The 27,439-nt window shown below is 37.3% G+C and overlaps 2 protein-coding genes across 5 annotated transcripts in view; both read left to right on the forward strand.

Moving 5' to 3' along the window:
* The window catches only part of dync1li2 (dynein, cytoplasmic 1, light intermediate chain 2), a 26,804-nt gene extending 10,535 nt beyond the window's left edge, over positions 1–16,269 (forward strand). The window contains exons 5-13 of one of the 2 annotated variants that reach the window (XM_062033681.1): positions 2,251–2,414; positions 6,530–6,623; positions 6,717–6,852; positions 6,997–7,108; positions 7,212–7,271; positions 8,744–8,788; positions 8,905–9,022; positions 10,374–10,502; positions 16,089–16,269. In XM_062033681.1, the coding sequence (XP_061889665.1) occupies positions 2,251–2,414; positions 6,530–6,623; positions 6,717–6,852; positions 6,997–7,108; positions 7,212–7,271; positions 8,744–8,788; positions 8,905–9,022; positions 10,374–10,502; positions 16,089–16,105 (875 nt within the window). In that variant the 3' untranslated portion in view covers positions 16,106–16,269. Of the gene's footprint in view, positions 1–2,250; positions 2,415–6,529; positions 6,624–6,716; positions 6,853–6,996; positions 7,109–7,211; positions 7,272–8,743; positions 8,789–8,904; positions 9,023–10,373; positions 10,503–16,083 lie in introns of both variants that reach the window. The other variant, XM_062033673.1, reaches the window with a different exon arrangement.
* A 6,089-nt stretch (positions 16,270–22,358) lies between these two features.
* The window catches only part of cmtm4 (CKLF-like MARVEL transmembrane domain containing 4), a 64,112-nt gene continuing 59,031 nt past the window's right edge, over positions 22,359–27,439 (forward strand). Inside the window, exons 1-2 of one of the 3 annotated variants that reach the window (XM_062033697.1) lie at positions 22,359–22,788; positions 22,915–23,120. In XM_062033697.1, coding sequence (XP_061889681.1) covers positions 22,935–23,120 — 186 coding nt within the window. In that variant the 5' untranslated portion in view covers positions 22,359–22,788; positions 22,915–22,934. Of the gene's footprint in view, positions 23,121–27,439 lie in introns of all 3 variants that reach the window. The other 2 variants (XM_062033696.1, XR_009823998.1) reach the window with 2 other exon arrangements.

The raw sequence follows: 27,439 nt of genomic DNA on the forward strand, positions 1-27,439 counted from the left end.
AGTAAAAGAGTGTGGGTACTAGACTGGCCTGCCTGTAGTCCAGACCGGTTTCCCATTGAAAATGTGTGGCGCATTATGAAGTGTAAAATACGACGACGTAGACCCCGGACTGTTGAAAAACTTAAGCTGTACATCAAGCAAGAGTGGGAAAGAATTCCACCTGAAAAGTTTCAAAAATTGATCTCTTCAGTTCCCAAAGTGTTGTTAAAAAGAAAGGCCATGTAACACAGTGGGAAAAAATGCCCCTGTGCCAACTTTTTTGCAATGTGTTGCTACCATTAAATTATATTGTAATATTTTGTAAAATATTCCTATAAATGTTCCTATAAATGTTCTCAAGTACCAAGGAGGCATCCTTCATAGATGTTGCCCCATATACTAAATCCCAACTTAAAATCAAGGATTGGCTCCAAAGTGCAAGTTAATCTGATGTTGTGGCCTCTCCCTTGCTACATTCCCAAGGTCCTAAGGAAGTAGGCCAAAGCTTCCTGCATTTAAGCACACACACACACACACACACACACACACACACACACACACACACACACACACACACACACACACACACACACACACACACACACACACACACACACACACACACACACACACACACACTTAAAGGTCTTTACCAACAGGAGTTGCAAAACAAGGGTCCCATATTTCTGTGTATGTTTTTGCATGGCTGTGCCATATAGATGATATAAAGTACGATATAAATGCTGCAGATTTGTCCCTTTTAAATACCGTAATTTCCGGACTATAAGCCGCTACTTTTTCCCCTCGTTCTGGTCCCTGCGGCTTATACAAGGGTGCGGCTTATTTACGGCCTGTTCTTCTCCGACACCGACGAAGAGGATTTCGGTGGTTTTAGTACGAAGGAGGAAGACGATGACACAATGATTAAAGACTGACTTTTCATATACCGGTAGGTTGGTTATTTTGATAACGTACAGGCGAGCACTTTGTATTACTTTGCACCGTTGTATTATTTGTACTCTGCACGAATGCTGTTCGCCATGTCAAAGATGTGAAAGTTTGATTGAATGATTGAAAGATTTATTGTTAATAAATGGGACGCTTTGCGTTCCCAAACAGTCATCTCTGTCCCAACAATCTCCTCCGTGGTAGCAGGAACCCCTATATACTACGGTAATTACACATCAAAACCCTGCGGCTTATAGTCGGGTGCGGCTTATATATGGAGCAATCTGTATTTTCCCCTAAATTTAGCTGGTGCGGCTTATAGTCAGGTGCGGCTTATAGTCCGGAAATTACGGTACTATCGTGACATGTTGATGACATATTCTAGCTGGGTTTCGCAAATTTGACAGCGATAAGAGAACGCATGTGTCAACGCAACGTAGCATCCTTGCAAATGAGCTAGCAGCTAATGTCCCTCCACAGTGCAAAGCCGCTTGTAAGTCAGCTGTCCTCACCAAATAAAGTACCTTTCCTACATGTATTATTATCACCGGAGGACGAGGAATAGGTAAACATGCTACATTACACACAGTGGGAGGATATAATAAGCCATGCTAACTGCTAAGCTGGAGCTTTTGAATGTACCGTAAACAAGATTTTGCACTACCACAAGATCTTTTTGTTGTCAGTTTTTTTTTGGTTTTATTTACAAACGCAGAAAATGCGGAAGGGCGTGGACACAGGAGGACATTAAGGGAAAAAAACTAATTTAAATCCGAGCCAATCATAGTTTGTTTAAAAAACTAATAATTGAATGATCTTGAAAATTGACCAATACTGTTTACACATTTGCCCAATAATATATTGTGATATTTATCTTTATCGCAGGAGGCTGCAATATGTACCGTATTGATATGCAGTATCAATTTTATCTCAAAACTTAATAGTTTGCTAGCACTTTTTTTCCAAATGAAGTTGTTATCATGCAAAGTAGTTGAGATTTGTCGTGACTTCACCTGAAAAGAGGCTATTTCAGTGATGCAGAGACACTTAGGGGTGCACTGCTCAGTCATGTTTGATTTAACTAAACAAGAAATGTACAAATATTTGCAAATAATATAAAGAAATCTTAACATCCACAAAGATGGACACCTTTTAGTTTGTCCGTCAGCATGGTTCAGACAGATATTGCACTTGCATATAAAGACCATTGTGGCCTGTCTAATGAAACCTTCAGGTTTTTTGCACCATCGTTTTCCATTTTCCATTGTGGACTAGACCTTTCAGTGATGTGTTCACATATTCTTTCCCTGGTCTGTGTGTTAGTGGTGAAAGCGTTCCAAGAGTACGCAGAACCAGAGGACGGCACCCCGGCCTCTCCACAGAGACGGACCATGACAGCAGGGGAGGATGAGGCAGTTGTGCTACCACTTGGAGACGATACACTCACACACAACCTGGGCATTCCAGTGCTAATAGTTTGCACAAAGGTAAGATACAGTATTGTATCCTTATCCTATGAGTACTCATAGATGGCTAAAGATACATTTGTTTGTCAAAACCTATTATCGTATAGTCTCTCTATATATCCGCTACATATTACAATTAGTAAATGCGTTTTTTAAAACTGCGTTAAGCATCAATGGTTGTTTTCCTGCCTGGACACACTTATTATAAGTGTCCTGCTCGTGATAAAACCATAACCCAAGGTTGAGGCTTTTATTAATTAGACGTTTCACCAAAGGTCTTCAAGTAGTACCTGAAATAAGGTTAAATCTAATGTTAAAGTTACAGATGAAAATCTTTAGACACCTCAGGATTTGATTCTGATTCTTGGGGTGACTATTCGATTCAGAATTAATACTCGATTAAGCACAATTCTTGCAATACGTTATTTGGTATATATTCCACAATAAAACCTTTTCAAAACGGGTTTTAGTGTACAAGTTAAAGAAGATCCTAATGGCTGCTGCTGTACGAGTTATGGGCAAAGTGTTGGTCTAAAAGACGTCTTTTTAAAAATGTATTTTTAAATTGTATTTACAAAAATCACAAAATGTCATCCCAGTCCCAGTTTTACATTACTTGGGATTAGAGTTGTACTGGTACCAATAATGTATTTCAATACTTTTCGATATCAAAATAAAGGGGATTTCAAGAAAAACAATTTTTGGCTTAATTTTACAAAAAAATCATATGGCTCTTATTGCACTCAGAACAATTTTAGAAGATTAAAACAAAAAATTAAAGGCATTAATAAACACATTGGGATTTTCTTGTTCCACTCAAAGAACAATTTACAATTTTATATATTACATGTAGTTTGCCACAATCTAGGATTAGGTAAAATTAGAATAGAATCATTTATTGACGTTTTATTAAAATCTTCGTTATTATTGTTGCCACTCTTGGTCTGAGCTTTAAGACAAATTAAATCATTAGTAAATACTAAAATCAATACTATAGCTACAAGTACACAGATAGGACACGTAGCAGGTAAAACACTCATTGTTAAAGACAAAACACAAATTGTAGCAATTAATGAAATTCAGTCATTTCACTTGCATTAGTTTGCGCTACGTGGGCGGTTTGGACTCCGCTTATATTTGGCAAGCCAAGCAGCTGTGTGCGCGTCTACGTATCAGAATGTGCACAGCTGATTAACTACATTACCTTTAAAATCATTGTGCAGATCTGGATGATATTTAAGTGTTTACTTAAGTTTGAAGTGCAGGTGGTCTTGCCAAAGGGTCTTGCCACCTTTGGTAAGGTATTGCTTGCAACGTGACGCTTTTGTGTTTAAGGCGTCACCTTGATCAATAGTTTTGAACCCCAAATTTACGCACCCGTTTTATCAAGCAGTCAAATTGGTTTTAATTTGACAGTGTTCCTTTCCTCCCTGTTTCGCTTGTGGGCTCTGTAACTGTGTGCACGCTGACACACTCGACATGCTCCTCGGCTCAGCAACGTCACCGCAGCATGGCAGCATTAGGATGAAAAAAAGAAATACCGGTATTTTTCAAAGGCACTACAGTACAGTTATCAATTCATTTGTACCACGGTACTTTATTAGTACCGTTATATTGCACAACCCTACTTGAGTTAGACTTTTGCAAAGCAGCTGAGAAGACATACAAATACAATACTAAAAAAAGGAAAAACGGAAATGTATAAAAGCAACAGTATCAATAATAATAATGTCATTTATAGTTGTTTAATGTTATGTTTAAAAAAATTGCCCAAATGTTTTTTTTAATCTATTGGAAATTATGCATCGATTTAGAATAGAAATTAATTAAAATCGTGATTTGGATGTGAATTGTTTTTTTGAGCACCCCTAGTTAGTCACATCCCTAGTGATGCCCAGCTTCCCTTCACTGCACAAAAGGATTTTCTTAAGGTTCTCCTGGAACATCTGCCACATCTCTCCGAGTTTAGCCAAAATACTTCTTTATTATCTTGGCAACTTCTTCCATTGCTGGATTTTGCTAGTGGTCCCTGGAATCCTCAAGAGCAGTCACTCACTCGCCAATGTGAAATCTGTTCCTTTCCCTTGTACCGTTTTTTGTTATGCAAGCAAGCTGTGCTTTTTGATGGACTAGCTTGTAATCAAAAGCTGCCTTATACTGTCCTGGTTAGCCTCTGGGCAAAAACGTCTGCTGAAAGCGCCTTGTTGTATCAGCAGAGCTTCACATGCTAGGTGTGACCACTAAAGGGCGATTGACTTTTCTGTGTGTGACCTCTGCCAGTGTTTTTCAAGACCGATTCTCAACAGCCAATATCTCTGTAGATACTGTACGTCATATCATCATAGCAGTCAGTTCAAAATTATATATTTTTTAATGCTTCATTTGATCCTCTTCTATCATGACTGTTGTAGTAAAAGGAACCTCTATTTTTGAGATAAAGCTGTTTCATCTACAGGGAAAGTTAAAAAAAAGTATTTGTTTTGTTTTTTGCAGCTTCCTCTCCTCCATATTTAAATATTTATGTGACCCTTTCTCTTTTCTTTTCCCTGTACACACAAGAGAATTCTACTCTATCAGGGGAAAAAACACACATGACTAAATATTCATAAGGCCACAGGGCAACATGCTGACATCACTTGATCAGTGTGATCCTTTGTGTACTTTGCCCTTAAATAAAAAGTCTTGGTGGAGGTTCCACTCTAGCTTAAGCATTGCTTAAAACACAGAAATGATATCACACACTTCAGTTATATTTCTTGTCTTTATCCATGTACACCACCCAGAAGCCACTGATGACTGCAGGACGTCCAAATCCTTCTTAAGGACTGCAATAACGTCTTCACGTCTGCGGAATGTGATGTGACACTAAATAACTTTGCCAGAATGAGCTCAACAAGGGCTCCTGAGAAATAAAATCAGCTTACAAGAGGAAGATTTGAGAGCATTTCCCTGAGGGTGTGGCAAAGTGGTCAGTAAATCTCTAGCACTGGTTTGGAGAAATAAAAAAAAAAACATGGCTACCTAAAACCAGTTAAGCTGTTTTTTCACACGTCAACATAGAAAGTAGTATGCGCTCCTTAATGAACTTAAAGTACCTTTTTAAAATAGACTTACTGCTCTTTGGAATTATTGCCCTCAGTAATAATCGTGCCTTAATATTGCGGCAGACACAAAAACCGCTCAGCACCGAATTTTCAGTATCAGTAGTGTGTAGTGGAACAAATGTGGATTCAAATGTATTATTTTTAGTGATGTAACTAACTATCATAAATACCGCGGTATTTCGGTTTCAATGTCTTCACAACATCACCGTGACGTGTGAAGGTATCAAACGAAAACTTTGTGATTGTAGTTTTTTTTAGGCGTATTAGTGTTGGCAGAGTCTGTAGGTAAACTACATCTCCCAGAATCCTTTTGCGCTATACGGAATGGCAAGGTGGGGGCGTTGAACGCCGTAAGCAGGAAGTGAACCAGAGCCAGCTGGTCACGTCACACCGCACGGCTGTAAATCACCAAGAAAAAAATGTTCAACGCTTGAAATACGAGTAAACTAAAAAGCTACTTGATACATCCTTAATCCATTCATCTATTTTTCTACCACTTGTCTCTGTTAGTGAGGTATTTACAGTATTAAGTTATGTTGTTAGTTTACTTTTCTAAGAAACATTTTCCAGACTGATATAAAAAATTACCACCATAGAGGACACTGTTTCCCATAATGTAAAAGCTGTAAGACACCATCCATCCATCCATCCATCCATCTTCTTCCGCTTATCAGAGGTCACATTTTACAATATTGTTTTACATTGTTACTTTAAAGACATTAACTAAGTTTTTCTTTTAACTCTTTGCTTGAAACAGTAGATGTTCCTGAACAATTATTTGCTCTTAGAAATACTTATATTTACCTTGTAAAAATGATTAGAACATTTGAGCATGATTGTGTTCAATTACAGTAAGCATGTTTATTCTAACCAGTCCTGCTACTTCATTTTACACACAAGCTTTTTTGTGGGGGGGACAAACGGTAGAAGATGGATGGATGGATATCGCACTGTGAGATTTTGATATTGTTACATCCATAATTATTTTATTGAATATATTCATGTATTCTTGTCTCTTTCTCGTATCTACAGTGCGACTCAATCAGCGTATTGGAAAAGGAACACGACTACAGAGAAGAGCACTTTGATTTCATCCAGTCCCACGTCAGGCGATTTTGCTTACAATGTATCCTTCAAACATGTTCTGTTAATGTTGGCCAATCCATTGACCTTGTAACTTCTACTTCAACCTACTTTGTATCTTAACCCACCTAAACAGATGGAGCTGGTCTAATCTACACCTCAGTAAAGGAGGAAAAGAATCTGGATCTACTTTACAAATATATTGTACATAAGTTGTATGACTTCCATTTTACCAATCCTGCCCTAGTAGTGGAGAAGGATGCAGTGTTCATGTGAGTGAAGCTGAAAGTACACATGTATTTTCATTGTCTCACATGTTACATTTCTTCAAATGCTTTGTGTTTATGAAATCTAATAAATCACATTGGATATAAAAGCAGGGTTTAAAAAAAACAACCTTTTATGATGTTTTGTAGTCCATCGGGATGGGATAATGAGAAGAAAATCTGCATTTTGCACGAAAACATTACATCAGTCAGACCTGAAGATCCATTTGAAGATTTTATCACTAAACCTCCAATACGAAAGGTAGGGCAATTGCTAACTGCAGTCCAAAGTCTGTGAAATAAGTGTTTTATTCGTGTGTAATTGACATTGATTGCTGTTCTTGTGTTTCATTACTATGTTCCAGCTGGTTCATGACAAAGAAATAAATGCTGAAGATGAGCAGGTCTTCCTGATGAAGCAGCAGGTATGTTTATGACTACTACTTCTCAAGCAGGGGTTCTTCACCTTTGTGACTTTTTTTCCACTACAGAGGAGCCCATTCAAATATTACACTGAAATAGTAATTCTCCTCTTCATTTTAATTGTGTTCAATAATTATATTATTTCTAACTATATCTCACAGTTATACAGGATAAGCCTTGTCAAATGATATGAAAGCATGTATTAATGACAAAGATTGTCAAGGCTTAGGTCAGGCTGATTACAAAATAAATACCTATTAAATATACTGCAAAAGAAGGGTCTCATAAAAAACTGATGAAAAATACATTTACATACAGTTACGCAGATAAATGATATATGTTTCTTAAACTGTCAATAACATTTAAGTGCAAATAAAATAACAGCTTCACCACTGTAGTCATAATTTGTGCGCTTTAGAAACGTCTCTGACCTGCGCTCCAGACTTCTGTAAATACTGCGGCAAGTGGCGGAAAAGTGTAGTATACCTGCATACTCCTGTGGCCCATATGGACCACAGCTGAGAAGCAGATATTTTTTGGTGGACCTCAAGGTGGCGCTCGCGGCTCAACAATGGGCCTATGGTAAAACACTTGTCGAGGACCAATGATGATTTTAATCTACATTTAAAAACACCTCTTTGAGGTTCTAGATAATGTGTTGGATATGCTTCAGTGTAAATTTTGCTGCACAGTCACATTTATAACCTGCTTTTTGAGTCTGCCTGCGAAACGTTCCCAGAATGCAAATGAAACCATGTCCCCGCCCCTCTCCAAAAGTATCATAATTTATCTTGTAAAAATGTACACTGTTTAAACATATATCTTGAAGTCGTCGCCACTATTTTTTTTCCAGGCACAGACAAAAATTAACTTCATAAACATTATATAGAATCACCCGATCACAATATTTGGTACACCTTCACAAAACAAAGCTTGTTTTTAGCAGCATTTATATCACTGCATGTAGCATGTCGGTGTTATTATGCACATGCCAAGATTATGTGAAAATACTTTATCTTACCTTTTTATTTGCATTTCTCATAACCTGAAGCAGAGACTAAGAAGCTCCTCTCGCTGAAAGCTTTACCTAATATCCAAATCAGTACGTCCACCTCGCTGTGATGTCACAATGTATCCAGACCTGAAAACCCTGCAAACAGAGACATAGAAAACTGTGTGCAAGCTTACACCACAATGCATGAACTTTATGATTTCGATGCGAGTATCCAACATTACAACATTTATAAGTCATAAAAGGCGGAGTTTATAATAGGTCCGCTTTAAAATAAACATCAAAATAATCTATATTCTTTTATGATTCTCTAAAGTCAAGTTAATTCAAAATTAGATCAAATGACCCCAATGCTTGAGATGACGGGACTGGTGTGACGGTGACTTTTATGTTTCTTAATCATGTGACAAAGCATCTCTTAATGAACCACATCTTGAATTATCCTCTCGCTTCTTTTTACAGTCTTTGTTAGCCAAACAGCCAGCCACGCCAACAAGAGGATCTACCGTAAGTGTATTCACTTGGAACTCTTCAAAGACTATTTTGCACACGTTGACTTTCTCAATAGACCATTCTAGCTTCAATCAAGTTTTAACATTCTCTGTCCGATGTCTGTGTTGAAGGAGTCCCCTGGGCGGACAGCATCAGGTTCTCCAAGGCCTGCGGGACGTGCTGGCCAGCCCATACTGACCAGCGGCTCTCCCATGGCTGCTGTCAAAAAGCCTGATGCCAACATGAAAGGTAAATATATATTTTACTATTTGTTATATTTTATGCTCAATATATACGTTTCCAGATTTACTTGTGGACTTAGATGCAACATCAAACCAGAAACACTTAATCACTGTTGTTTAAATACTGCCCCCAAGTGGTAATGAATATAAATGTTGACTTCATTAGTGTGGACAAATTGTGTCCTGACTATTATTCCTTGTGAGTGATACGTACATGTTTATTTTAGAATGATTAGGCCACATGGTGACGTGCAGTAGTCATTAGCATGTTGCCCACATAGTCAGGAGATTAAGGCTTCGATTTTTTTCTCTCTCCTTCCACATTCCAAAAATATGCATGTTAGGTTCTTATGGAGACTCTAAATTGTCCTTAGGTGGGATTGTGACCCTGAATGGTTGTTTTTTCGGTATGTTGCCTGGGATTGACTGGCAAGCATTCTAGGGTGTACCCCGTCTCTCACCCAAAGTCTTCTGCTGTAGGTCCATCTTAGCCATGACACTAATGAGGACAAGCCCTTGAGAAAGATGGATAATATTAGCAACAGTTTTTGGAATGTAATTGTTAGTTTTCTCAACTTTGTCACCAGTTATGTGCACATGGACAAGTTTAATTGGATTAAAAGCCTAACCGGAACAAAAAGGCTTCATGTAAACCCGCCATTCGGAATATTCTGATCTGGCCGCACACGTTCGCATCAAAATTTCATTCCGATTGGGACGGGTGGTTTATGCCGATAGTCATTCGGATTGTAGCGCATGAAAACACATCTTTGGGTTGAAATTATCCTTACTGGGCATGTCTTTGACTTCCACTATACTTTAGTGGTGCAGCAGGGACTAAATAAAATAGTCTCGGAATGAAGCGATTGTCTTGCTGCTTTCTCCACCCATTCAACATGTACATAAGTAGCGTTATATATGCTGTTGAGTTTGTTGCTCTGAAAACGAGACGAGCAAAAAGCAAAATTACCGTGACAGTGTCGGACAAGCAAAAATGCACAAAGCCATGTTTGTTTACAGGGAAAGTCACTGCTTTTTCAGAACTTGCAGTGAGTGAACTCGTCTAAAAGATGGCGCCATAGCACAAGCAATAACACATCTTTCTGTTTATGGGTATGGTGCTGCGAATGTCAAAGTAAAGTATTCCGATTTAACATATCTTTTTTTTTTCAGAGTCCATGTACACATGAACATTCTAATCGGAATTATGACCGGATTAAATAAAAGTTGCCTTTTACAAGTGGCTACTGACAGTGGTCCTATTAAAATATGTTCAACCCCATAAAATATTTAATGTATTAAAGAAAACGGGAGGTCATTGACGTTGGCAATGACGACACTGCGTATTTCTCCCACAGCAGGGGCTGCCAATGAGGGTGTACTGGCCAACTTCTTCAACAGTCTGTTGAGTAAAAAGACCGGTTCACCGGGAAGCCCTGGAAGTGGAGCTGTTGGAGCTGGAGTGCAAGGCTCTGCAAAGAAAACAGGTACAAACACTCAGTCTGATCGCTGTGCAGAACTACATTTACAACCATACTGCAGTCTTGTTTTCAGGATCACAGACTTTTGGGGGGAGTTTTTAGCTCTTATTAGTTAATGTTATTAACACAGGAGTCACTAACTAGCGGACTGCAGTGCGAGTTCGGACCCAGACGCCGTCTTATACGGACCTGGACTTATAGGTATGCTTTTGTCCAGTGCATTGATTATAGACTTTACGGCATTGGTTGATTGAATCAGTCAACTGGATTCATCAATCCACTAACCGATTGAATGCGAGTTAAACCATCCCGTTAGAGATGGGCGATATGGTCAAATCTATTTCTCAATATTTATTGCAGCCACTTAAAATAACGATTATATATTACAATATATTATTTGGCATATAAATGATAATAGAACCATTTCAAAATGGGTTACGCTCTTAATTTAGCTGCTGACAACATATTGCATCATTTCCAGGTGTATTTTTTTTCCACAAACTATTATTAATCTTCTTTTTCATTTAGTGTTAATATCTGGTTACTTTCTGTTGTTACATGGTTGTATTAACAAGTATCTTAAAATGGAATAAACACTTATTCTTCTGTTTGGATACTTTACATTAGTTTTGGGTGATACTATAAATCAGTTTATCGATCCAGTACCAAGTAGTTACAGGAGCTAAATTGGCCCTACTTAAACTGTTCAGGATCATTAAATAATCAATACAACAATATAAATCAATGTTTTATTTAAATTATTGCCTTATTCACATCAGGGGTGTAAAACTCATTTTAGCTCGTGGTCCGCATGGAGGAAAATCTATTCCTATGTGCGCCAGACGGGTAAAATCATGGTATAATAACTTCAGATTTTCTCTGTTTTACTTCGGCCCGAAATAGAAAAAGCACATTCTGAAAATGTACATATCACAAATAACCCTCTTGACAAAACACTTCAAGTTAGTTGAAAATTCTGAGGAAAAAAATGGTGCAGTTTCAAAAACACCATGAAAAAGTCATTGAATTTAGACTTAATCTCAATGTATCTACAAATCAATTAAACGTTAAATCACAGCTAATCTAGGATTGAACAAAAAACAAAATAAAGCATAAATAAAAAGTATTGTATGTATCAAATACCTCATTTGTAATTTACACATCTTAATCCTTTGCTAACTCAACAAACCATACAAACTGAGGTAGAAACTATTCAAGAGGGCTGAGTTATTCCCTGCCTTCGAGGCATCTCTGTATTGTTTGAAAAATAAAAGCTGTGCAATGTGTGAACAATTTCAACAAACCAAAAAAACAAACTTAAAAGACTGACAGTATTGCAGTTAATCACACACTGTTCACTTTCTTTAAATTTGCACAGAAGACAATAATTTTCACATAACTATATCAATGTGCAGTGTCTCATGCTGCATTTTAAGTGGGCTTACCAATTGTTTATTTAACTCTTTTGTGTTTCACGTTGGGTCAAGGGGGAGGAGTCGCATCCCCGCTTTACCTTGTACCTCTTGCTTGGTATACTTCAGAGGTGGGTAGAGTAGCCAGAAATTGTACTCAAGTAAGTGTACTGTTACTTTAGAGATTTATTACTCAAGTAAAAGTAAGGAGTAGTCACCCAAATATTTACTTCAGTAAAAGTAAAAAGTAAGTTGTGAAAAAACTACTCAAGTACTGAGTAACTGATGAGTAACCTGTTCGTTTAATGTTGACGGCAACAAATAATGCACAAAAACATAAAAATAGCAATGAGCAAATTCAGAGCCAGGAATATCTCTTAAGCAACTAAAACAATAATATATATTAAATAATAATACATTAACATAAAAAAAATAGAGGCAAATTGAGCCACAACAACTTAACAGCACCATAGGCTCAGTAGGCAGAGATTACAAAGGAAAATAAGTTAGCCTTTACGCAAACCATAAACTGATAGGTGTGGGTTGCACCTGGGAACATAATGTGCACTTCTGATTGGTGTTTCTATGCATGCGTGCGTGTGTGTGCGACTGTGTGTGTGTGACTCTCTGTCTGTCTGTCTATGAGGCTGCAGTGCGTTAATAAATGTCCCCACACGATGTACATTTGACAGTGATTCATAGCAGGGAAGCTAACATCAGCCTACGGTGACAGCCAAAATATATTTGATTGATTGAATTGATTGAAACTTTTATTAATAGATTGCACAGTACAGTACATATTCCGTACAATTGACCACTAAATGGTAACACCCGAATAAGTTTTTCAACTTGTTTAAGTCGGGGTCCACGTTAATCAATTCATGGTAACGTTACTCGCGATGTGCTTCCTCAAATTTGATGTTGAGTTCATGTAAGCTTAAGCTTGTTGTTGTTTGCCGCTGAAACTTTATGTGCAGTTAATCATGTGACCGCCTGGCTCTGTTTGATTGGTGAAACGGAGTCAAACGTCACCAGTGACTGCATTTGATTGGTGAAACGCAGGCATGCGATAGATCCTACTTTGAAAGTCTGTCTGACAAACCAAACCAAAACAAACAAAGCGTGCATTAACAGATCGATAAAAATCAGTAGCGAGCTGAATGTAGATAAATGGCACAAAGTAAAAGTAGCGTTTCTTCTCTATAGATATACTCAAGTAAAAGTATGTTGCATTAAAACTACTCTTGGAAGTACAATTTATCCCAAAAGTAACTCAAGTAGATGTAACCCAAAAGTTACTCAAGTAGATGTAACGGAGTGGGGCGGTATAGCTCGGTTGGTAGAGCGGCCGTGCCAGCAACTTGAGGGTTGCAGGTTCGATCCCCGCTTCCGCCATCCTAGTCACTTCCGTTGTGTCCTTGGGCAAGACACTTTACCCACCTGCTCCCAGTGCCACCCACACTGGTTTGAATGTAACTTAGATATTGGGTTTCACTATGTAAAGCGCTTTGAGTCACTTGAGAAAAAGCGCTATATAAATGTAATTCACTTCACTTCACTTCACAAATGTAGCGCGTTACTACCCACCTCTGGTATACTTGCTACCTTTTGCTTGGTATACAAGCTCGTTTTTGCTTGCTTAACATAATTGCTATTGCGACATCTAGTGGACACATTTAGAACAGCAGTTTTTTTAATTAAAAAATTCAGCTCAATTTAACACTAAACAAACTCATCTCACGGGCCGGAGTGAAACTGTTTGCGGGCCTGATCCGTCACGCATGCCGCATGTTTGACATCCCTGAATGACATACAAATGTATAATAAAGTCAATAGTGTACAATAAATAAACAAAAGCAAAAACTACTATTCGCTCTTATTTCTATAGTTTGTAAACAATAACAACAAAAGATTTTGTGATAATAAAAAAACATCAATCTAACTATCGACAATATCCTGATACTATACTTGGTTACTTTAACTGTCTTATTTGTATCGATCCGCCCACCCCTGTATACATTCAAGAGCTCCAGCTTAGCGATTAGCTATGCTTTTTTTGTAACTTTTAAGAAATTATTTGGCCATGGAGGCAAGAATTAGTGATTTAGATGCTGCACTGTGGAGAGACATTAGCCGCAGCGCTAGCTTGTCGCGTTGACGACGCCTTTGTTCGCTTGTCGCTGTCGTATTTGCAGGACACATCTAGGATGTGTCATCAATATGTGTTATAACGATATAACAGTAGTAATAAAACCCATAGTGCTAAACCTACAGACAGACAAAAGAGCAGAAAAGCAAAGTGACAGATGGAGAGAGAGGAGTAACAGATACAATTGAGACATGAAATACTCAGTGCTGTCAAAGAAGAGAAAAGTGGATAGCGAGAGTAGCGCTTTCAACCCATTTATGTTTCGTCTTCCTTTTGGTAGCACCAAACCAGTGTTACCGAGCGTATAACAAAGATCTTCACTGACGTTGTGAAAGCTCAACATGAAGGAAGGAGGACAGCCATGAATTCATTAACAGCCAAAATGCTCTCCCCCGTCACTCAACAGTCGCCAAAGAGCTCTAAGACAAAACACACATTCGGCCTTCACGATAAAAGCTTTGCAAGTTGTACCCTGTCTGACTTACCCTCTCAAAGGGGAACTGAGTGCACAGAAAATAAGCAGTCTCAGAGCCCAACATGAATCCTGACTCATCCTTACAGCTGCTGATGGATAAATAGACAGATATGGGGTCAGATCAAAGTGTGCACTGCGGGTCGTTTGCAGCCTGCAGCAAACGGCCCGTGGCACAATCTAAATATAATATTTTTTTTAAAAACGAAGTGGAATGAAAAAGCAAACAGATAAAATGCAACGAGAAAAAGTTGCACAAAGCCGCCAGCAAGTGTTTTTTTTCTTTAAAGCTGTCAATTGCTCAAAAAAATAATAATGAATTTAATAATTAATTATAGACCTATTCCAGGCTTGAATTACTTCACATAAATTAAATCAACTTTGAAATATTTTTGGGGAATATATTGTATATTTTTCTATGACAAAAAGGGCAAAAAACTAACAAGCAAAATAAAAACATGAACAAATTAAAACTTATAATCGAATAGATCTGAAGTTGATCTCGGAGCGTTGAAAGTAAAAAAAAAAGAAAAGGGATGACTTATTTTTTACACTTTTATGAGTGGGGTCCTTTTGGTTACTTGAGAATTTTAGTTGGATTTTTTTTTTTAAACTGTCATTGCTCAAAAAATATTACTGAATTAAATCAATGTTATGCATAAATGACCTATAATTAGGCTCCAATTACTTCACATCAAATATTACACTTTGAACATGTTTCGCCTATTTTGTTTTTGCCAGGGGTTTTTACAGATTGGTTATTGGCGCTCTGTACTTCTCCCTACGTCCGTGTACACAGCGGCGTTTTAAAAAGTCATACATTTTACTTTTTGAAACCGATACAGATCATTTTGAAACCGATACCGATAATTTCCGATAGCACATTTTAAAGCATTTATCTGCCAATAATATCGGCAGTCCGACATTATCGGACATCCCTACTAAAAAATAATACTATAGAACTTATTTTTAACATTTATATGACCGAAACCCTTCCGGTTCCCCGGGACCAAACTTGGAGGGAGCCTTAAAGGTTGAAAAAGATCAACCTATTGTATTGGGTTTGAAAATGAAAAATATCAAAATGGGCCCTGCATGATTTTTCAATGTGCAGCCCTCAGTGGAAAACGTTTAGACACCCCTGGGTTAGATGTTAAGAGATAATTTTGCTATTTTGTTGTATCCCTTCAGCATTACCCAAAATGTTAAAATGAGGAGAAAGCGTAACATGTGATGTTTGTATGCACAACGCCTCCATGCATGAGTTCCCATTTAAATAACTTTACTAATATGTTCTTGTTTTTTTTACATTCTTCCCCAAAAACTGTTGTAAGACCATTAAAATGCATGCACGCATGTTATCTTTGCCTGATGTATTTTGCATGTCTTAACCGTCCGTGGCAGCGAGCCATCAGCCTTTTGAGCACGGGATGGAATTTCACCCTCCAACCTCCATTCATCTGCCTGCCGCCCCACAACAAACACTTTTCATGAGCTCTTACAGAAGCTACAGGAGATTACTTTTGGGCTTTGTCTCCCTTTTGTGTTCACAAGGACAGAAGCCGGGTTTGACTGACGTCCAGGCCGAGTTGGACCGAATGACTCGCAAACAGGACCCCATGGTTTCAGCTAACAACATACCGCCGCAGACCGAGAAGGAAGCGTGAAGGCCGCACAAAAGAAGAACTGCATCGTCCACTGTGTTTAATAATGGAAATATACATTTACATGTGAGCATAATTGTTTGACCAAACCCCCGTGTCACTCAGCACACACAGCAGGTTTCACCAAAATCAGTTTGAGGATGTTTTGGTGTTCTGGAGAGAAAGAGAGAGATGGTAAAGAATGTGTTAACAATATGATAGTGCTGAAGATTTGGCTTTTTGTACGTCTTCTCTTCCACTTTCAATGTTATTTGCCAAGGTTGTCAGTGTGTGGAAACGTGCACACTCGCGCTGGCAGCCAGCTTGATGCACTGGGTTGCAGGCCTCCCAGTAGTTGAGGTATATCCATAGAAAAAAAGAAAAAAACACTCCATAGTGAGTTTATGAGTGGAAACATTGGTTTTTGGAGTGGAAACATACCGGCCTCCAGTTCAGTTTATCTTGTATAAATATAAGATCGGGATTAGAAAGTTATTTAAACTTTTAATTGTATTCATGGAACATAATTAGGATTTTTGCAAACAAATTTTGTTTGTAAAAAAGAAAAAAATGTTGGAATTAATGCCGTAGTATTTATACAAAGTTCCTCCTTTTTATTTTACTTTTTTTGCACCCTTCGTTTTAGTTGAAAACAAAGATGATCTATACAAAACATGTTCATAAATGTGTCAACATTCGGATAGCATATCATAATGGCCCTAGTCATCTGGAAGGATTCTGTAAATATAGATACAATCTCTTCAGGTTTGAATTTTGTGTACAAGTGTGTTGCAAATTGTTTGACTAACAAAGTTGGCATTTGACCGGCTTTGAGGTTCCAGCAGAATCTCGTCTTTAGCTACAGGTGTGTATATTTTGGGAAGGGGGTGGGGGGTTGGGCACCATCTTTCCTACTATAACTCCCGAAAGTGCCTCGCACACACAGCTGTTCCCGCAACAGCAGTCGCTTTTCTACATGAGGAAAAACAAAACACTGTAGCTAGCGCCATCGGTTGAAAAGAGCAGTCCATTTCTTGTCATTCAAATAATTTATTTCTATTTGTGTTCATGTAGCCTGTGGTTGCTGGTTTTTTGTTTTTGTTTTTGTTTTTCTGGAAAAAAAAAAAGATGCCTCGTTTAATACAGAAATACTGTAGATGTAATTATGCCTTCATCCAAACTCTTAACGGGGGAAGATAAACAGTTTGGTGGTGCGAACCACTCGCTTCAAAGCCAAAACACACACTGATTTGCTGTGGTCTGAACAGTGTCAAACATCACCCTGGTCCTGCTTTACTGTTCACCTCCTTCTTTTGCTTCTTAGAAAACATTCCGATTCTACTAAAGGACTTGCTTCCATGTGGGAAACTTGTTTGGCTCGTCAGGCCTTTTTTTGGTGAGTCTTTAAACTGACTTTTGCCTTCAGAGTACAACCAATTAGGCTCATCACACCAGGCACCCTTAGTTATCTTAACTCCTCAGACGATATGTAACGGTTGGTGAAATAACACCATTTTTCCCCCACACATTAGCAGAAAAAAAGGACACACAATGTAAATTGGACATGCGTTTTTTTTCTAACTGTAGTCACCCATACTGTACATATTTTCCTATTCCTCAGACCTTCTAATTTACACGATGGGGAAAACTTTATCCCACTTTGCTGTGTTTTCCTGGTTTTGGCAAGGAAAGCCAAACTGACCGCTTCCCAAGCATTTATATTTTTAAGGCGTAACCACAAGACTGTATTGGTGTTCAGATGACTTCATTTGTTGTGAGAACTGCACACTAATTACTTTCAGTTAAAATTTTGTTTTTTGTAACTGTGTGGCCTATGCAGTAGATCAGGGGTGTCCAAAGTGTGGCTCAGGGGACCATTTTCAGCACCTTTTTGTTGGTCTTCGACATAAAAAAACAATTGATATTAGTAGATACTTCGCTAAAAGGGGTGTGAATCTATGGGCACCCAACTATTCGGTTCGATTCCGATTCCTGGGGGGACAAATCGATTCTCGATTCAAAGCAATTCTCGCAATGTATAATTTGCTTTAATAATAATAATGAATTATTTCAAAATAGGCTAGAAAATCTCCTTGTGGTTCCACAGAGATATGGTCTAAAAACATTTTTAAAAATCTACTCATTAAAAAAAATACATTACATACATATACGTTAGGTCAGGAAAAAACACAGAGGCTATTTCATCCTTACAAGCCTGTTTTGCAGGTTTCCCTGCTCCCCTGAAGAGCAGAGAAACCTGTGAAACAGGCTTGTTGGGATGAAATAGCCTCTGTGTTTTTTCCTGACCTAACGTATATTCCGCTCTACCCCAGTATTGAGCACTGTATAACGGATAAACCACAGAAACCTCGACTACATTATATATATATATTTATTTTAATTGATTTTTGAAAATTAAAAACCAATTTCGCAATCCGTATGTGAATCATTTTGTATGCACCCGAGTAAGTATTTTACTAATAGGGGTGTTAATCTTTGAGCACCTAACGTTTGATCCGATTCCGATCCCTTGAGTGACGATTGGATTCAAAATCTATTTTCAATTCAAACCGATTCTTGCAATGTATTATTTGGTCTAATAATTATAATTAAACTTTTTCAAATCCGGTTACAGGTTTCAAAATCTTCCTCTGATTGCAAAGAGATGGTCTATAAAACATTTTTTAATTGATTCTTATATAAAAAAAGTTTTTTTTTGTTGTTTATATACAATTTTTAAAATTGCGATTCGAATTCTAATCGGGATTAATAAGAATTGAGATTTTGTTTTTGTGCACCCTTAGTAGATAATACATTAATAGGGGTGTGAATCTTTGGGCACCTAACAATTCGATCCGATTTGATTTAGCATTGATTCTCGATTGAACACGATTCTTTATTCAAACCGATTCTTGTCATGTATTTGGTATAATAATTATGATGAAACTTTCAAAACGGGTTTCAGGTTAGAAAAGCTCCTTCTGGTTGCATTTAAAATGGTTTAAAAAAAAAAAAGTTTAATTGATTCCTATAAAATATATATATGTATGTATATTGCAATCAAATTTTGAAAATTATGAATTGGGATTAATTAGAGTGGCGATTTGGATGTGAATCGATTTTGTTGTACACCCTTACATCAGAATCAGGGGTGGCTATGAGTAAAAAAAAGTCAATCGGACTGGACTTGGGGAGGGGGGTCTAAAAAACCTCGATAGTCGTAAGCAAACATAAACATATTACACAGAAACCACAAAACTTGCAACAAAAAAGAGGGGGGCGCCGTTCTAAAGCGCGCTACATCCTTCCATCGCCCCAAGCTATACTCTAATAATTGGATTTGTCAACCATAGCACAAAAGCTAAGGTGAGGATTGTATCGTCTAAAATGGTCCCCTGCATCCTGCAATGCTTCTGGTTGGAACCCTCGGTGGGAAACATTTGGACCCCCCCTGCAGTAGATGAAGCACACCTCCAGAACATGTTGAAATAAGCACTTTTCCTCGGACCCCTCCCATCACTTCCCAGTTAAATACACACAATGCCTCCTCCTCCTTGCCTTGCCTTTTGGTGCACACGTCAAACAGCATTATGTATCTGCTTTTGCTGCTTATGGCTTGTTTTTTGTTACTTTCAACCAGTTCTGTAGATTTGGTGCAATGGGTTTTTTCGACATCTTATCAGATACACCAAATTGTCATTTTAGCCCAAGAAACTTCTCCTTGTTTACAACTTTTTTTTTGTCACTACTGTCTAGCCAATTTTCTGACAAACATTCAAACGTCACTCCAATCGTACCTGTCCCAATTGGTATTAGGAAAGTGCTCTCCTGCTGCTTGGTTCCATAATTGCACGTATTCTTTGATGACTGGATGTCTTTCCCGATACTGAGCTGACGCCAATGTAACTTTTGTACCCCGGCGTCAGTTGGACTTAAACGAATTGCCTTTGACCACTAATGGCGGTCCTCATCTGTGTGAGACGACAAGCTTCTGCTTCCACTTCTTTTTGTATTCAGGATATTATGGAGAAAAAATGGCTGCTTTCTGTGTACTGAAATAATTCAGTGATTGTATGACTTTAACACAACTGTGTAGCCTCTAAGCGGCCATGTGGATTCTATAGCTTATGCACCGACAACGATGAGGACAATGCTTATCAAACCCCCCAGCTTCAATAAAACAAAGAATCCCAAGTTTGCACCTTTTTGGTACTTTTGTGATCATTAGTGTATTAACATTGTTTTGTTTACAACTGATGCACAACTCCAAAGCTATTCAACCGATTAACGTCCGCAAACACACTCTGTCTATTTGGAATCGAGTACTTGTGTAACCCACGTGGTTTGGTCCCTGCCACGGGGACTCGAACCCGGGTCGTCCACATTGGAGGCGAGCGTGCTGATGACAGAGCTAAAAGCCTGGGCTATCAACTCCAGTCGTGCGGGAGGGAGGTTTGCTACCACACTGGCCTCCATTACACTTGTTTAATAACATTGTTTTTGCTTAATTTCAAGGATAGTCTGCTTTTATCTAAACATATTTGTAGTTTGCTCAACAGTTTTCAATACTTTTTGTTGATTTTTACCTGAGTAGAATGCAGTTGTCATCTGCAAATCTTTTGCAAACATTCTGGGGCCCTCATCCTTACCCTTGAACCCAATGTCGCCGCCCTGTATACACACACTTGCTTTACATGCACTAAAAAACTAATTATTGCATGGATTTGTTCAAAATTAGCTGATTATAACACATTTTTTAGGTTAAAAATCCCTCTTAATAATTAGGTTGTTTTAACCAAAATATTTTACTTCGGAGTGTAAAATAGAGATTTGTATTAATATCAGCAAATTCATAATTACTATTATATTAGTGCATCTCCTGGGGTTTAAATCTCCCTGTTTTAAAATATCTGTTGCTTCAGAACTCACCTTGACTAGTTCTGAGACAGGATTGATTGCTTCAGTAGTTTACCAAAAGTGAATTTTTATACAATGAATTTTAAGACTGATTTTTTTTTTTTACAATTAATTTTTACACATTGATTTTTTTTACACTGAATTTTTAAACACTGATTTTATGACACATTTTTTACACTGAATTTTAAAACTGATTTTTTTACAGTAAATTCTAATGCTGATTTTTTTACACTGAATTTTTAAACTGATTTTTTTTTTACACTGAATTTTAAGAACACTCTTTTTTACTGTATTTTAAAACACTGATTTTTTTATACTGAATTTTAAACCACTGATTTTTTAACGTAAATTTTATGAAACAATTGTTTTTTTTACACTGAATTTTAAAACAGTTATTTATTTTAATACTGATTTGTTTTACACTGAATTTCAAAACACTGATTTTTTCCCCACTGAATTTTAAAACTGATTCTTCACAATGAATTTAAAAAAAAATGTTTCCGCTGAATTTAAAAAAACACTTTTTTTACACTTTTAAAACACAGATTTTTTTACAGTGGATTTTCATACACTGAATTTTAATACTGATTTATTTTTTACACTGACTTTAAAACAGATTTTTTTAGACTAAATTTTAAAACACCGATTTTTTTACACTCAATTTTATTTAAAACAATTATTTTTTTTACATACTAAATTTTTAAACACAATTTTCAAACATATTTTAAATACCATGAAATTGTCAGCATAATTTTATGTACAAAAAAAAAAACAGTTCACAAAATTCAAGTGAAAAAAATTCAGTATCCGAAGAAAAATTCCGTAATAAACACACTAACTTCCATAAAAATTCAGCTTGCTAAAATTCTGTCTTTTTATGCAAAAACATGCGTTGCTTCAAAACTCGCCTCATTGGTTCGTTGGGACAGGATTGATTGCTTCAATCTTGATTTACATTTTTACACTGAATTTTAACTATCGAAATTATTTAAACACATTTTTTTTTTCAATTAAATTCTCAGCATAATTTGATGTAAAATAAATAAATAAAATGCGAAAAAATAAGTTAGATTATTATTATTCATTGTCCAAAATAAGCTTTCGTTATAGACACAAATTAACCTCCACAGTATTATATTAGATGTATTTCACCTTATTTACCTTGTAGTACCACCATCAACCATCAGAGGGCAGTAAATGCTAAACAGATTAATTCGATACCAACCAAAAAATAATGAATAAAGTAACACTTTGCCATTAAGTAACACATTAAAATATATGTATTAAAAACTGCGAGTACTCTGACGGCATCGTTGAGGAAAAAAAAGAGCAACACTCTTTGGTACAATGTTATGTTAGTTCATGGAAGTAATTGCGACGAGAGACAAAGATGGCGTGATTCCGGCCAAATAGTGTTTCGCGGACTGGAGGGAGGACTAAGAAACGGGCGGAGAGTTTTTCAGTTCCCAAGCATTTGCAGTGTTTGCAAGGGGCGGAGACAAGGCTGCATCCACGGGGAGTTTAGCCGCGCGGAGCTGCCTCAGTGCGGGCTACCGCTGCTAATGAGTTGGCTAACAATAGTGCTAACAACAGTGCTAATAAGTTAGCTAACAATAGGCTTCTTCCGCGGTCCCACCGGGACTCCAACGACAAGTGACCCGCCTTCGGAGTTGTGGGAGTGGGCGAGCAACAACCCGAGGTGCCGACCTCCTCCTCCGCCGCCGCCGCCGTGAGAATTGGGACGTTCCGGTTGGTTGCGTCCGATGGAACAAAGTGTGCCTGCCATCGCGTAATTAAAAAAAATATATATATTCATCGTCTTCAGCGAACATTACACTTCCCGCCATGAGGAGCACCGAGGAGGCGGAGGGCTTGGACGGCGAGGCCTCCAACACCTCCATGATCTCCGGGGCCGACAGCCCCTACCAGCCCACCACCGAGCCGGTCCACGCGAGGAGTATCTTCGGGGGGATCCGCTGCGACGTGGACTACCTCAAGTCTTACTTTGGCATTTTAAAGGGAGTGGAAGTGGTAAGTTGTCATTTTTTAATGTTTATGAAGAGATGCTAAATGTCCTAATAATCAGATGTGACGCACCATGTGTGCACTAATTAACACAACATGTCACCCGGGAATTAAGTGGTGGATTAAATGCTTCCAAATAGAATGTCAAGGTACACTATAGTCATGTTGATTTGGTTGCAACATAAGTTATTTTAATTATTGCTATTTAAAAAAATAAAATACAAATTAAGTATCCTTTCTTTCATTTGTAGGGCTGGCTGCAAACTGTTGTATATTCTATATTTGTGTTTTATATCGGTCGACATCGATATTTTTTTGATATTTTTGTGACCTATCGAAAATAAGGAGCAGGAGAAAAATATATTTAGTGTAAATAAGTATTTAAAATGTAACCTTCCTCTGATTATATTCCCCTCAGCTATCAACGCAAAAATAAACTATCAACACAGACATAAAAAATACTCAATGTACCGTATTTTCCACACTATAAGGTGCACCGGATTATAAGGCGCACCTTCAATGAATCAGGCATGTGATTTTTCCGTCTAAAGTCGGAATTACGTCTTTTTTAATCTCGGGGACAAAAAAAAATAATTATCTCCCGTTTTTCCGTTCTTTTTCCGACCCTAAATCAAGATTCGAGACGTAGTTTATATTACGCCGTAGTTGATTGGTCGATATGTTCCTTGTGACCAATCAGGACATCTGTTATGAATGATGACGCTAATAACGTCATCATTCATAATGGTTACTATACGGCCATTTTCCATATGTAAACAATGTCGGTTCTCGAGAGAAAGGACGCTTTACGAGTAAAAGAAATTGATAAACATGTCAAAAATAAGTTTCGAAGGGACTGGATGGAAAGGGAAATCACTGATACTGTTGGGAAGAAGAAAGTTACGACTTTGTTCGGTGATTTTATTCGGAAAATCGATCGTCCCGGAAAGGTTTTGTGCACGTGGTGTCATGATAATATTGACTATGGATCACGAGGTTTCAAGGCTTTGGAAGTACATGCGAAACGCCAAAAACATATGAAACAACTTGAAGCAAGGAAAACAAACTTTTCACTAGCTGGTATACTCTTGGATGTCAACCGAAAGTGAGCAAACCTTACGGACTTCATCTTTTGTTTACATCGACAACTGCCGTAGACATCGAGAGGAAAGATCCACCCACTTCAGTTGCAGACAGGGTTGTTAATAATGAGGTAAGCTAAAAAAATATTTGCTTGCGAAATACGCATGTTTGTTTTAAATATTAACCAATTATTGCTTAGCGAAATATAAATGGGTTTTTCTAAAAATAAAAAGCCACGTGAAAATATATTATGAAATTACAGAAATTCAAAGAGTCGCATTATTGATTCCAGTTAACAATTTATTTGAAATAAATTTGCATATAATACTATTTTGTAATATTAAGTTCTTATGTAGTCTGTTGAAACTATTGTCAGTGGTGTAACAATCTTGAAGGTAAATATTTTCACACTTGTTTCATGCAATTCTCCTGAAGGAATCAATAAAGTACTATCTATCTATCTATCTATCTATCTATCTATCTATCTATCTATCTATCTATCTATCTATCTATCTATCTATCTATCTATCTATCTATCTATCTATCTATCTATCTATCTATCTATCTATCTATCTATCTATCTATCTATCTATCTATCTATCTATCTATCTATCTATCTATCTATCTATCCATCTATCTATCTATCTATCTATCTATCAATATGTCAGTGTCCCCACATTATTATTATTTCCTATTTTCAAATATGAGTAAACAATACTAAACATGTTTAATTATTTTCATAAATGTATATCCTATTTTGGCGAAAAGAATGAAATGTTTACATTACATGAACTGAAGTAATGTGGTAATACTGTTAATAAACTGTGGATAATAACACTGATCAATGTGACACCTGTGGATGTGAAATTAACACAAGATGTAAATATTAGTGCCCAAATACTGTTGGGACTGAACCATATACAGTGATTCATTCGGATAATTGGGTTATGTATGTTCTATTAATGATGTTTTCATGTCTTTAAACACTAAAATATTTTCTTCAAATGGTGCTGTCTTTGTTAATTTTAGCATGTTAAATTGGTGAAAAACCAGGAGCTTCGGGGGGGCGTTGCCCCCCTTGTCCCCCCACCAGGGCACCGCCCTGGACCTTCGTCCCCCAGACCCCCGGAAGTTTTTTCAGTCTTTTTCATTGTGGTCAAATCACATGCCTGATGAATGGCCTATTTTAAAACTTTGTTCATATATAAAGGCGCACCGCATTATAAGGCGCATAGAATAGACGCTACAGTAGAGGCTGGGGTTACGTTATGCATCCCGTAGTTGCGAGACCTGTTGTGGCTTAATATTGGTCCATATATAAGGCGCACCAGATTATAAGGCTCACGGTCATCTTTTGAGAAAATTGGAGGTTTTTAGGTGCACCTTACAGTGCGGAAAATATGGTAAACACTATTCCAAAATCGCATTAAACTAAAAATAATTGCAGGAAAACGTAAGAAAAAATAAAGTGTAACAAAATAGCTAAGTGTGAAAATGTAAACAGAAACCTGAGAACTATTCTCTGCAGGTTTAGTGCCAGTAACAGCTGTGCTCTTAAAGCAGTGGTTCTCAACCTTTTTTCAGTGATGTACCCCCTGTGAACATTTTTTTAATTCAAGTACCCCCTAATCAGAGCAAAGCATTTTTGGTTGAAAAAAAGAGATAAAGAAGTAAAATACAGCACTATGTCATCAGTTTCTGATTTATTAAATTGTGTAACAGTGCAAAATATTGCTCATTTGTTGTGGTCTTTCTTGAACTATTTGGAAAAAAAGATATAAAAATAACTAAAAACTTGTTGAAAAACAAACAAGTGATTCAATTATAAATAAAGATTTCTACACATAGAAGTAATCATCAACTTAAAGTGCCCTCTTTGGGGATTGTAATAGAGATCCATCTGGATTCATGAACTTAATTCTAAACATTTCTTCACAAAAAAAAAAGAAATCTTTAACATCAATATTTATGGAACATGTCCACAAAAAATCTAGCTGTCAACACTGAATATTGCATTGTTGCATTTCTTTTCACAGTTCTTTTTGACAGACATTTAAAAAAAATCTCACATACCCCTAGGCATACCTTCAAGTACCCCCAGGGGTACGCGTACCCCCATTTGAGAACCACTGAACTAAAGGGTGAGCGCGACTAAGGTAGTGTGGCATTACTGATTACGAGCGCCTTGATCTGACTGCGGTCCGTTTTAGAAAAGATCCCAAAAACTGCCATACTGTCAAAAGTGATTTTTCCTCTTGTAAAATATAAAGTGGTAAGTTGTCATTTTAATGTTTATGAAGAGATGCTAAATGTCCTAATAATCAGACGTGACGCACCATGTGTGCACTAATTAACACAACATATGTCGCCCTGGAATTAAGTGAGGGACTAAATGCTTCCAAATAGAATGTGAAGGCACATTGTAGTCATGTTGATTTGGTTGCAACATCAATTATTTTAATTCTTGCTATTTAAAAAAAATTAAGTATCCGTTCTTTCATTTGTAGGGCTGGCTGCAAACTATTGTATATTCTATATTTGTGTTTTGTATCGGTCGACATCGATATTTTTTTGATATTTTTGTGACCTACCGAAAATAAGGAGTGGGAGAAACATATACTTAGTGTAAAGAAGTATTTAAAATGTAACCTTCCTCTGATTATAATCCCCTCAGCTATCAAAGCAGAAAGAAACTCAACACCAACATAAAACATACTCAAACAATGTAAACAAAATTCTAAAATCGCATTAAACTAAAAGAAAAAATAAAGTGTGAAAATGTAAACAGAGAAACCTGAGAACTATTCTCTGCAGGTTTAGTGCCAGGAAGTTAGGGCTGTGCTCTAAAGGGTGAGCATGGCTTAGGTAGTGTGGTATTACTGATTACGAGCACCTTGGTCTGACTACGGTCCGTTTTAGAAAATATCCCAAAAACTGCCATTCTGTCAAAAGTGATTTTTCCTCTTTTATCCACAATTTTTGCAGCACTCATTTTTACTTTTCTTTTCTCACCCCATGCAAAGAGCCAACAGCAAGACGACAAGATGGCGCAACCAAAAACGATAGTTGATACTGTTACCTGATTGGTTGTTAGCATGTCACTTTTCGCGTTGCTCGGTTAGCGAGTGAAACCAACTTTGCTTCACAACTTCCTGTTTCTTCAGACGAAGAAGAAAAATATATATTTTCAACTACTTATCAAACACATTTTTTATTGATAGCGATTGTGTCTTTTGCAATAT

The sequence above is a fragment of the Entelurus aequoreus genome, linkage group LG02, assembly GCF_033978785.1.
Source record: "Entelurus aequoreus isolate RoL-2023_Sb linkage group LG02, RoL_Eaeq_v1.1, whole genome shotgun sequence".
Taxonomy (NCBI): Eukaryota; Metazoa; Chordata; class Actinopteri; order Syngnathiformes; family Syngnathidae; genus Entelurus; species Entelurus aequoreus.